This window comes from Humulus lupulus, chromosome 2 (genome assembly GCF_963169125.1).
Source record: "Humulus lupulus chromosome 2, drHumLupu1.1, whole genome shotgun sequence".
In the NCBI taxonomy this organism is placed as follows: domain Eukaryota; kingdom Viridiplantae; phylum Streptophyta; class Magnoliopsida; order Rosales; family Cannabaceae; genus Humulus; species Humulus lupulus.
In genome coordinates this window covers 16,676,553-16,688,212 of record NC_084794.1, presented here as the reverse complement: position 1 = coordinate 16,688,212, position 11,660 = coordinate 16,676,553, and the positions used below count along the sequence as shown (strand labels likewise).

Below are 11,660 nucleotides of genomic sequence, written 5' to 3'. Positions count from 1 at the left end.
CTGCAAAGTGTGGACCTTTTGTGTTATACATGCAAAAAAAAAATTACTTTGCCGTAAGGGTTTGTTTTGTTCTTGGTTTTATTTCTATTTGAGTTAAGTTTTCTTGCTTGCAAGTGTGTTACTTACAGTATAGCTTAGGATTTGTGGAACTTATCAGGAGAATTTATATATATATATATATAGAGAGAGCGAGAGAGGCTTATGGTACAGAGAAACTGAGAATTAACCTGTGTTTGTTTGCCCAATGGTTCAACGTTTTGCATAATTAAGTTTATGTTTTTGTTCATTTTTAAGGGACCATGTGTCTATTGCAGTTTTAAGTATTATTAATATGAGGTGAAACTTTAGATGTTCGTTCTTTCCCATTTTCATTCATATCAAGACAATTTAATCTAAATGGATTTTCTGTCATGTTTGTTACTGTGTCAGTTTTCCATTAACTTGTGTTTATTAATCTAACTTCTCTTGGGAAATTCATAGATTTAGTGAAGGTGAGTATCATAGAGTTTTGGAGGTAAAACTGATATCGAATGGTTGAGATGTTGTTCTTTGAAAGTCTAAAACTATAAAATGTTATATATTAGTGGTTATTGATTTTGTTATGTTTTGATGACATAATTGATAAAGGAAAGTTGAAATTTAAGTTGAAATTCAGGAGACTTAGTATGGAAGAGTTATTTCTTAATCGCATATTAAACTCTGTGGAAAGCCTACGGAATGAGTATCGGGAGGTGAAGGATAGTGTACGGATTATAATGGGTGATTTGCAGACATTAATTGATCTTAGGAAACGTAGAGATGATGAGCGAAGAATGTATGGATGTGAAATGGTTACAAGATTTGGCAGCAATTGTGATGATGCGAAACTCGTGAACCAAATGATTTATGATGAAGGGAAAGGGGTTGATTTGGATATCCAGCGAGTTCGTTTCGTCGAAGGGGGTAATAAGTATGAAACTAAGGTTGGAGATATCCATGGTGGTGAAGTACCGAAGCGTAAAAGTCAATCCGGGGAGTTGAATCACCCCACTTCTTCCTTTGGTTTGAGTGGTATTAAATTTGGTTCTGTAAGTTCTACTAATTTATGTAAGAAAAATGAAAAGGTTATACATAAGACGGAGGGTAGTTGTGGGGGAATGAAGAGGGGAAAATTTGACGATAAAGTTTTTAAGATGTCATCCCAATTTGGAGAAACTCTACTGCAGCGTGAGATGTCGATGAAAGTAAGTAATTTGAATTTGAATGTTCTTATATTTCTGTTGTATATACAAAAGCATTATTTTGAAGACATATTTATATTTGATTGTGGATAATGCAGAAGGCTAGAGTAGGTACGATAAACCCGATGACATTATTTACAGACGTTAAGGGAACAAGCCATCGTCGGGCAGGTGCATTAGGTGGTAGTTCCCATATTGGAAAGGTAACGATGATATTAAATTTTTTATTTAATTGTTCAATATTATTGTCTTTAGTACCGAATATTATGTATATGCAGGGTGAGAGTAGTTCTCAGTCATTGCCACTTAGCTCTGCACTATTAAAGGGTGATGTTCAGATGAAAATGATTGGTCTGTTTAATGCAAGTGCCCCGATACTTGACGATCCTGATATTGCGTCACTGGTTGAATTTATTTTTGACCCAGTTGTACCTGAGTAAGTTCGTTTGAGTCAAATTTATATAATTATGGAGAATAAATGACAATTTATATATCTAAATTATTGTAAGTAGCAAATAATTTGATTTTATGCAGTGAAATATTGGTGGAGACGGATTTTAATTTCCTCAATAGAGATTTGATTAGAAGCTTGGGTCCGGGTAAGAAGGTGATGGGTGAGGTGAGGTTTAACACTTAACCTTTTTAATTTGTTGAAATATTATAATAAACTAATTTTGCATCTGTTTGTATAAAGTTGGGTTCATGCATAAAATTGAATATGCATTTAGTAGTAGAGAATTAGATTTTAGAAACAGTTGGAGCACATGAATGTTTAATTCAAGTATGTTATGTTTTTTAGTTTAATAATTTATTTTGATATTATTTTACTTATGTAGGTGTTGAATGTTGTTTGCGAGGTGAACACACGTGCAGCTCTGCTAGTGTCAGCAGAAGACGGAAGAGCTTGGTATTTGAATACAAGATTGACAGTAGGTTGGTCTATTCATTGGTTAGTTTGGTTGTTTGGGCCCGATAAATACTAAATTCGACTATATCACAACACAGGTAGCTGGAATTAGCATTGATAGTTTATTCCCAGACAATGGTCGTGATGATTCTGCGCGGAAGTTTTACTTTGGTGATTTGAAGAAATGCCAGCATGTATGTTCCCCTTACAAACTTTGTACTGTTCTCTTGTGCACTAATATTAAATATTAGTAATGTTATGTTTCTTAGTTGCAGATTTTTATTCCAATCCACAATGACAAAATAGAACACTGGTTGCTTTTTATAGTACACATCGGTGATGGTATTGTAGAAATATGTGACTCGATGTTGGACAAACATGGGTCGTCAACTGGAAGTGCTCTTGTGAAAATGGTGGTAAGTGTAACTTAGATTTTGGTGTGGGATTAAGTTAATAGTTGCAAAATAAGAATGGTATTTTAATGAAATGTTTTATTGTTAAATTTGGAAGAGAACTAGTTAAGGTGGGAGTGTAATATATTCATGAATTTAGAAGTTGATGATTTTGTTAATTGATCTTCAGATGGAGAAGCTTGATTACTTACTTGCTGACCAAATAGCCGACAAAATGGGGCCTTCTTTTTCATTCTCCCGTTTTCAGGTTCAGACAAATGTTGGAGTTCTTCAACAATCAAATGGATATGACTGTGACATCCACGTCATTAACCGGATTGAGGGTCGTCACGAGGTCTATTTCAAACACTCCGTTGTAAGTGTCTTTTATATATGTTGAAGAGGGGTATGCTAAATAACTTTTTAATCTTGTTTGTCCTTAATTACAAAAGTTTTTTTAATATGGATGTACTGAGTTATAATATGTATTGAATGATTTTCATTTTAGTTTAATTCTGCGAATGAGAGGATTCACATTGCTCTTGGGCTGGTGACTTCTACGCACAACAAAATTTGGGGCAAAGTTCAGCTTCGTTTCGATGTGTGGAAGAAGACGAAGAACCAGGGAATGAGGGGGGGATTAAATAGGAAGTTATTTTAAGTGCATTTACAGGGGAGTGTTTGACAGTTGTTAATTTTTGGGACCGCCTGTATAGGATGGAATTGGTTGCACAAGTACTTCATCTTTTGGGACCGATATCGGGCCATTTTGCTCTTTCTCTACTTCAAATTTGTACAGACTAACATTTGTAGAGATTTTAACTTGTGTGCATGTTGTCCCTGACAAATTTGTAATGTTAGTTGTCCAACTTGAATGGAGAACATAGAAAATGACCTCAATTTGGTTCCTATGTGAAATATCACAGCTGTCATATTAAATCTTTGTTTGAAAGGGAATAAGCACAAAATGAAAATGTGGCGAGGTTTTTGTGTTACGCAAGTATACGTAATCGCAATTCGTAATAAAACCGGTAAATTCGGGTATCATCCACACAGACTGATTTAGCAATTACCAGAAAATTAATTTATAATTTCTATTTGGTTAATGGAATGTTTGATTTGTAAAATGGAAAATTTACTGCATGAACAAAATAATTACAATTGAAACTCAGAACCATAAATTGAAAACACTAACAGAAACACTTCAAGAAATTAATTTAATAGAAAAATAAATTAGGGAATTCAATCTCATCCATTATCCACTCTAATATTCATCGATGCTTTTTCTATTCATTATTCTTATTAAGATGGCAAGTTAACAAAATCAATTTATATTCAAGTTACGAAATATAAAACTCAACCTTACGAATCATTTTCTATATTTCTATGAGAAATTCAGCATTAGGAGGCAATAAGAACAATAACTGAAGAACCACATAAATAATCATATACGGAAAGTTGAATGATCAATTTTATGTCCAGTTAATTATAGCATATCCAAATCTCACTTTGTAAGTTTTGATTAAAAATCGTGTAGGTTATGAAATTTGATGGCCAATCAATTCTCAAACAAGAAACATAAACTGAGAAGATTTGAATAGAGGAATAAATAAAATAAAACTTTGCTTTAATTCGTAAAATAGTTTCCAGTGATTCAATTAAAATCCCTAATACAGAATGTAGTTGTTCATCATTAAGAAATCCATAAACAAAAAATTAATCATAAAGTAAATATAATCCCACTCCAAAATATTCATATTGATAACAATTCTTCTCCAAAATATGATCCCACTCCTCTTCTCTCAGTCCAGGTCTGCAAAAGTGCCTCCTTTTCTCTCAGTCTAGGCCGCAAAATCCTTTTACTGCAGGCGCAGATAGTAGCCTGAAACACCGTTTTCCCCCAACTTTTGTTCTTTTGTCATTATTTCCATCATGCTTCCACACCTAAGTCACCTAATCCCTTGGACACCTGAAACACATAAAAACAAGCGTAAAATTGAACAAAACAAAACTAAACCCCTAACACTTAACATGAAAACTGTTGCGAAAATGAAGCTACGGAAGTATACGTAATCACAATTTGTAATAAATCTCGATAAGAACGAGTATCGTCCCACGAAGACTGATTTATCAATTACCAAATAATTAATTTTTAGTTTCTATTTGACTAATAAAAACAGGAATTGTGAATTTTGAAAACAAAAAGACAGAAATAAATAAAAATTGCAGAAATTAAATAATAACAAGAACAAGGATTAAATTCACTGTAAAACAATTAGGAATCCTAATCTTCTCTACTATCCACTCTATTATTCTTTAATTTAATTATTAATGAAATTCTTCTCACTGAAATGATAGACATACAAAAAGGTTAACTATTCGAATTAAGAAAGAGAAAACTGGACCTAATGTGAATCCCCTATATTTCTATGGTCAATTCAAACAATAGGAAGCAATGAATATAGCCATAAATCACATAAACCAATTTGATACTCTCGTTGTAAATTGAAATATGTGTCTATTCAATTTTAGCATATTCAAATCTCACTTTTCAGATTTTGATTCAAATTCATAATTCATATGTAAAAGGTGATCAATCAATTACATAAACAATAAACACAAACGGAATAGATTTCAGATAGAGAAGAAATAAATAAATGCATTAAATCATAATAGAGTTTCAAGAGAGTCAATTAGAAAACCTAAACAGAAATTTAGTTCATGTTTATCATTAAGAAATCCATAAACATGAAATTAACATAAACTAAAATTAAAAAGAAAAGAAAAGAAAAAAAAAGTAGATGATCAATCCACAGCCTCCTTAGCCTCCTCTCTCAGTCCAGATATCCAAGAGTAAATCTGCGTTTTTCTCCTTTTCAGACACATCCTACGGTCGCAGGACACTATTCCTGCGGTCGCAGAAATGCTCTATAAATGCAAAACTCCTCTGAAGCTGCGGTCGCAAGACACACTTCCTGCGGTTGCAGGAAGTACTTTCCATCACTTTTTGTCATTTTGTCGATTTTTCCACCATGTTTCCACACCTAAGTCACCTAAGTCCTTCAACACCTGAAAACATACAAAAACAAACGTAAAATAGAACAAAACAAATCAAAACACCTAATACTTTACCTGAAAAGCACATAGATAAATGAGTCTAAAACTCATTTATCAAACTTCCCCAAACGTAACATTTGCTCACCATCGAGCAAAGAAAACAAAACTTAAGAAAAACTAAACAAACAAACAAAAACACTAAACAAGGGAATCAAGATACCCACAATTTTTAAAGCCTCAAAATTAATGAATGACAAGCATATATAATTTTCGAACAATAACTGACAAGTAATCCATATTTTCAATCCAACCACTTATTCAACTTACCTTAACCCATTGGTCTGTTTGTCTATTCAATCATGAACAGTAAATAAATCATATTTAAAATAATTTACACATGCTGAACTCTCACCATCAATCCATCAAATCCCAAATTTCCATATGCTTGCTAACTTATTATTCTCCACTAATAAAAATCAATGCATGTTCAAGAATCAAAGGGTCTTTTAAAGCTTGTATTGAGAGGCTTAGGTACCGGTAGATAAAATAGTCATTTAGGCTCATATATACCATAAGCATATAATCCAAACAAACCACACCGGATATCCACTTTGTAATCCAAACAACCTGCACCTACCCTTTATTTTCCAAGATTGAGAAGAATTCACACTAATTGTATCTTCTTTTTTTTTCAACTACACTTCCCCAAACTTATGTCTTTCAATATGAACAAACATAAGAAGTGTAATTTATTTTCAATGTTTTTTTTTTCTGAATTTTCCTGTCAATCTTTTATTTTTCTATTGTGACAACCAAATCAAACAATAACACCCATTACAATTCAATCCCCATTTATATGTTTATATGCTCATGGTATAGATCAAGGGAATGAAAAATAATAATTAAGTGTTCAATTAGGCTCAAAAAAAGTGGTTCACAATAAAAAGTTATACTTTTAGGCTCGAAAATGATAACTAAGGATAAATTAATCAAGGATGGCTTGAAAGGCTCAAACGTTCCAAAAAAATCGCCTAAATCATTTTCCTAAACAAGCATTGTCTATGATTTCGCCTCAAATAGTAAGCAAGCAAGTTCTAGAATTTGTTCATACATTCTTTCCACATTCTAAATTCAGCAAGTGTAAATTTATTTAAATGCAATAATTTACCAATCATGATCAAATATTCAGTGATTCAATTAATTAAAGTAATCCAAAGAAGTGGTCAAACCAAGCACACGGATTGTTTTTACAATCAAGCATATTTTTCTCGAATTATATTACAAGTCATTCACTTATTCTCATCGGCTAATCATTGTTATCTTGATTCGACAGACTCTCTAGACACCCTAACACACAACACAATTAACAATTTAACAAAACACAAAACATCAAACGAAACAGTTACTTGACTCAACTAACTATTAACACAAATAACTAAATCCCCCTTCCCCAAACTTATCAAAAACATTGTCCCCAATGTTTAAATAAAAGCTAAGGAAAGGAAACTTACCTGACTCGACTCGGGTTGAAGGACCGGCCTCGTCATCCCCCTCAGGTGGAGGATATGCGAAATTAGGTGGTGGTGGAAATGGTGGAAATCCACTTGTGTCTATGCCAAAATGAGTGGCGAAAGCTTGGTTGTAGGCATATTGGTTCTGTGCCACACCGACACTCCACAAGTGGTGCTGCTGAAACTGTGACACTAAAGCGTCCAACCTTTGGTTGGGATTCTGAAGTCTTGGCGGTGGACGAGCAACCTGCCTTGAAGTACCTGCACTAGGATCAGCTGAAAAAGTTTTGACCTTGTTAATCTTAACCAGATCATAAACTAGAGGGGGCAATTTCTCCTCTAAGTCATTATGGGGACCCCTGCTTGCAAACACAAACTAGTGATGAGGCTAGGAAAATAAAGCCCTACATAACCGGTGGCACAACACTCATTTAAATTAGAAGCAATAATGTTGCCAACATCTATGGATTTCTTGTGTAAAACAGCATACATCAATACGGCTTTACTAGGTGTGACAATGGTAAAAGATTCGGTGGGTGTCAGATTTGAACAAATAAAATACAACCAGACTCTTTTCTCCCTTGTCAATAAGTTGAAGGGAAACCCCACTCGATGAGTGTCGTTGAAGGTCCATTCAGTACCTGGCGGGGTTAAGGCTTGCAAGATAGTGTCCCAAGTACTCTCCTCACAAAGTTGATCCTGTAAGTCCATATATTCATCATGTTCTAAGGTAGGCAATTTGAAAATTTTATTGATATCACTTTTGTGAAATTTCACAATTTTGCCCCTAACAGTTGCTTCCCAGGTATAATCATGATGAAAAGCATTAGCATAAAATTCTCTAACAATAGGGATAATAGCAGCAATTGGAGGTGCACAGAAAACCTCCCACTTATGGGCTCTAATCACTGATGTATACTCCTCAGGGACAATAAACTCATCTTTCCAATTGGTAGCAAACCCTCTCTCTCGAATGAGGCTACGCTCCTTATCTTGAACGTACCTAGAATTGGCTGTTGGGTTGACAAACCTAGGCACATCCTCAAAATTTAGGTCTTCCGCATTCTCTATGGGTGGGGGAGGTGGTTGACGTTTCTTAGATTTTCCTGTGTTAGTGCATTTTCTACTGGTAGACATTATGACTCAAGAACCAGGACTACTCAAAAGAATGCAGACTCCACCAACAATTTATTCAAGGGCACCAATTGCAAAAGTGATATCAATGTTTAATTTATAAAATTCCCCACTCAAAACAAGCACAAACAATGATCAATTCCTTCAAATGTCAAAAGCCCCAAATTTACCCCTTATAATAAGAAAATGACAAAATTCTCCAAATAAATTGAAGACCCAATGAAATTGAACATAAAAATAAGCAACTATAGTTCTCAATTTTACCAATGTCAATTCAATTTCATAAAATCACAAAGAAAAATTCGGACCCAAAATTAGGTCAAAATTTCCCAATTGCAAAATCAAAGATTCTCAATCTACATGCAAATCCACTCACATGCAAAATTATTTCAATAATATCTTAAAAATCCAGAAATAAGATATATTTATCAAACACTACACAGAATTTCGGATTGAAGAGATTAGCATGAAATTTTTTCTTAAGAACACAATGTAGAAATTAAAAGGAGAAAGAGGAAGGGGACTTACAATGGTAGATGATAATGGAGAGAGAGTGAAAATGAGTAGAAGAGAGTTATACTTACAAAACCTTGGAGTTGGCCTAAGATTGCCTCTTGAAAAAAAAATTTGAAAGAAGGAAGGAATGAGAGAAGGAGAGAAGGAGAATGAGACAATGAAACAAATCTGATACAAATATTATTATTATTATTAATTTTTTTTTATTTTTTTTTAAGAAATACGGGTTCCTGCGGCCGCAGGACCCCATTCCTACGGTCCCAGAATATGACTCATTTGGCGTGCAGCTCTGGACCTGCGGCCGCAACATGCAAATTCTGCGGTCGCAGGATTACGTCCATTTTGCCCAACTCTCTGATCCTGCGGCCGCAGAAGATGATTCCTGCGGTCGCAGGATTGCTCTAGAAACCACAATTTGCTCTTTTATTTTTTTTAAAGAAATACGGGTTCCTGCGGCTGCAGGATTCCATTCCTGCGGTCGCATAATATGACTCATTTGGCGTGCAGCTCTGGACCTGCGGCCGCAACATGCAAATTCTGCGGTCGCAGGATTACGTCCATTTTGCCCAACTCTCTGATCCTGCGGCCGCAGAAGATGATTCATGCGGTCGCAGGATTGCTCTAGAAACCACAATTTCCTCTTTTATTTTTTTTTCACACGTATTTGACGATGACAAAACCATAATATTTACAAAAAAATAAAATAAACCAAAAACTAATAATAAAATAAAAATTGTCTCAACGAAAATTTCGTAAAAACTAAAAAAAACTTAAATGAACTTGGGATGCCTCCCAACGGCGCTGTCGTCAACGTCATTTAGCCGGACGCTGACCTCCTCTTCAGAGAGGCTTCAACAAAACAATTGACTTGGCTTGATCAATAGGGCCACCGAAATATGGCTTCACACGTTGACCGTTCACCTTGAATGTTTCATTATTTCGATTTTTTAACTCCAACGATCCATACAGAAACATTGTTACTAATGTGTACGGACCCGACCATCTCATATTCAATTTTCCTGGAAAAAGTTTCAACCGTGAATTGAACAATAATACCTGCTGACCGAGTTGAAATTCTTTTCGGGACAAGTTCTTATCATGCCATCTCTTGGTGCGTTCCTTGTAAATCTTAGCATTCTCATAGGCTTCATTCGTAAACTCTTCAAGTTCATTCAATTGCATTAGCCTATTTTTCCCAGCTGCATTCCAATCCATATTCAACCTTCGCATTGCCCAGTATGCTCGATGTTCTAATTCCACCGGTAAATGGCAAGTCTTACCAAAAACCAACCGATAAGGAGACATGCCAATGGGAGTCTTAAATGCCGTTCAACTTATTCTGTTTTACTCACGTGTGTTCCAACTATTATTTTTGCATCAATTACTCAAATTATGTTTATAACAACAAATAGGATCCCAATAATCATAGGAGAAGATCATTATCAATACCAACTTCTCCATATTATTCTACATGCACTTAATCATTAGTTACCAACATTTTTTTGACAGAATCAAAGTTCATTATATTAAAGGGTATACTGTTTACATGGATGAAGAACAGAAGCATAAAAAACATCATAGTTCCACTTACAAGACCATAACTTCTTACCATCAGTTTATTTTTTTTTTACATTTATACGGCACCTAATTGGGACTGCACTATTGCCATCCAACCTACTACCATCCAGCAATATGATGTTAGTTGTGGATTTTTGTTAAATTACTGCCTTGGAACAAGTCGATCCCCAGTACGTGGAACGTTTCCCTGTCGAATATTCTTAACGTCCCCCATGTCATGCATTATATCCGGGAAGGATGACTCGGCTACCTTCCCCTGGTCGGATATGGCATCATTGTAGTCCGTTGAGGCCTGAACGGTATGAATATTTAAGTGGGAGGACCTCTCCTGCAACTTCTTCTCCAAAGCATCAATCTTTGTCCTCAAACTGAGGTTGATTTTTTCCACGTTACGGCAGATAGTCCTCTCCAATGACAGTTGGAAATCCTTTTCATGGAGCTGCTGCATTAGGTCCTTCAAACTTTCCACAGGATCATCCGGAGCAATTTTAAAGTCCATTCGTCCGAACTCCTCTGGATCCGGCGAGCCCCGATGCAGTATTCGTTCCTCTGGGAACACCTCCCTGTTGCATGAATCGATGGAGGAGTCCGACTCCATACAGTGTGATGAGGAGAAGTTAAACAACAAGTGGGAAATGTGGATTTGGGGATACTGCTTCCACCTTCATCTGTGTGTTTTCTTCAGTGGTTTATTAGAAGATAATGTAGGTAGTGATACTTAATTGGAAGTATAGTATATTAGTAGCACTGATGGGATGGTGTATGGATTTTATTTTTTACACGTGTTTCAACCACACATGGGCCTGAATAACAAATATAAAATAACTTACTAATATGTACACCCATGTACTGAAAACTCTCGTACTGTTAATGAACAGTGCATGATAGCAGTTTCACATGTTTCTATATCCATACTTATATCTTTAGTAATATTTGATTAATTATAAAGTTTAGTATGTAAGAACACACTCTCTCCTCTACTTCATCTTTTAAAATACCTCCAAAAAGATACACATTTTTCTATTTTACCTATGAATTTTACATTGTACCATACATCAGATTTTTTATTTATTTTTTCTCTATATCATTTAAATATTAAATTTTCAAACATTTTTTATAACTATTAATAACATCCTTATATATTTTAATGTTATAATATTGGGTTGAAGGATGAATAGTGTGCATTCGATATAGTTTTGTACTGTATCTTTATCTAAAAATATTTTTAAATTACATCATCCAATATGGATACCCATTTTTCTTAATTTTAACTATTTTTTACATACCTCACCGGATGGGAGTACTCTAAGATTTTAGTTTGGAAATTTAATTGTTTATTGTGGCT

The 11,660-nt window shown here is 34.7% G+C and overlaps 2 protein-coding genes across 4 annotated transcripts; one reads left to right on the top strand and one right to left on the bottom strand.

Annotated features, from left to right (window-relative positions):
- The first annotated feature begins 658 nt into the window (after positions 1-658).
- On the top strand, positions 659-2,356 carry LOC133815867 (uncharacterized). Of its 3 annotated transcripts, none has more exons than XM_062248646.1 (4): positions 659-1,656; positions 1,755-1,839; positions 2,057-2,153; positions 2,226-2,356. In XM_062248646.1, exons 1-4 carry the CDS (start codon positions 1,313-1,315, stop codon positions 2,237-2,239), a joined length of 540 nt encoding a protein of 179 aa, XP_062104630.1. In that variant the 5' UTR covers positions 659-1,312; the 3' UTR covers positions 2,240-2,356. The 3 variants fall into 3 exon arrangements, with proteins under 3 accessions (XP_062104630.1, XP_062104632.1, XP_062104629.1); XM_062248648.1 differs by having other exon boundaries at positions 659-1,423; positions 1,499-1,656; positions 2,057-2,318; XM_062248645.1 differs by having other exon boundaries at positions 2,057-2,318.
- A 7,221-nt stretch (positions 2,357-9,577) lies between these two features.
- On the bottom strand, positions 9,578-10,042 carry LOC133813972 (uncharacterized). The gene has a single exon (XM_062246998.1). The coding sequence runs from the start codon at positions 10,040-10,042 to the stop codon at positions 9,578-9,580; it is 465 nt and encodes a 154-aa protein (XP_062102982.1).
- Between the last annotated feature and the right edge of the window lie 1,618 nt (positions 10,043-11,660).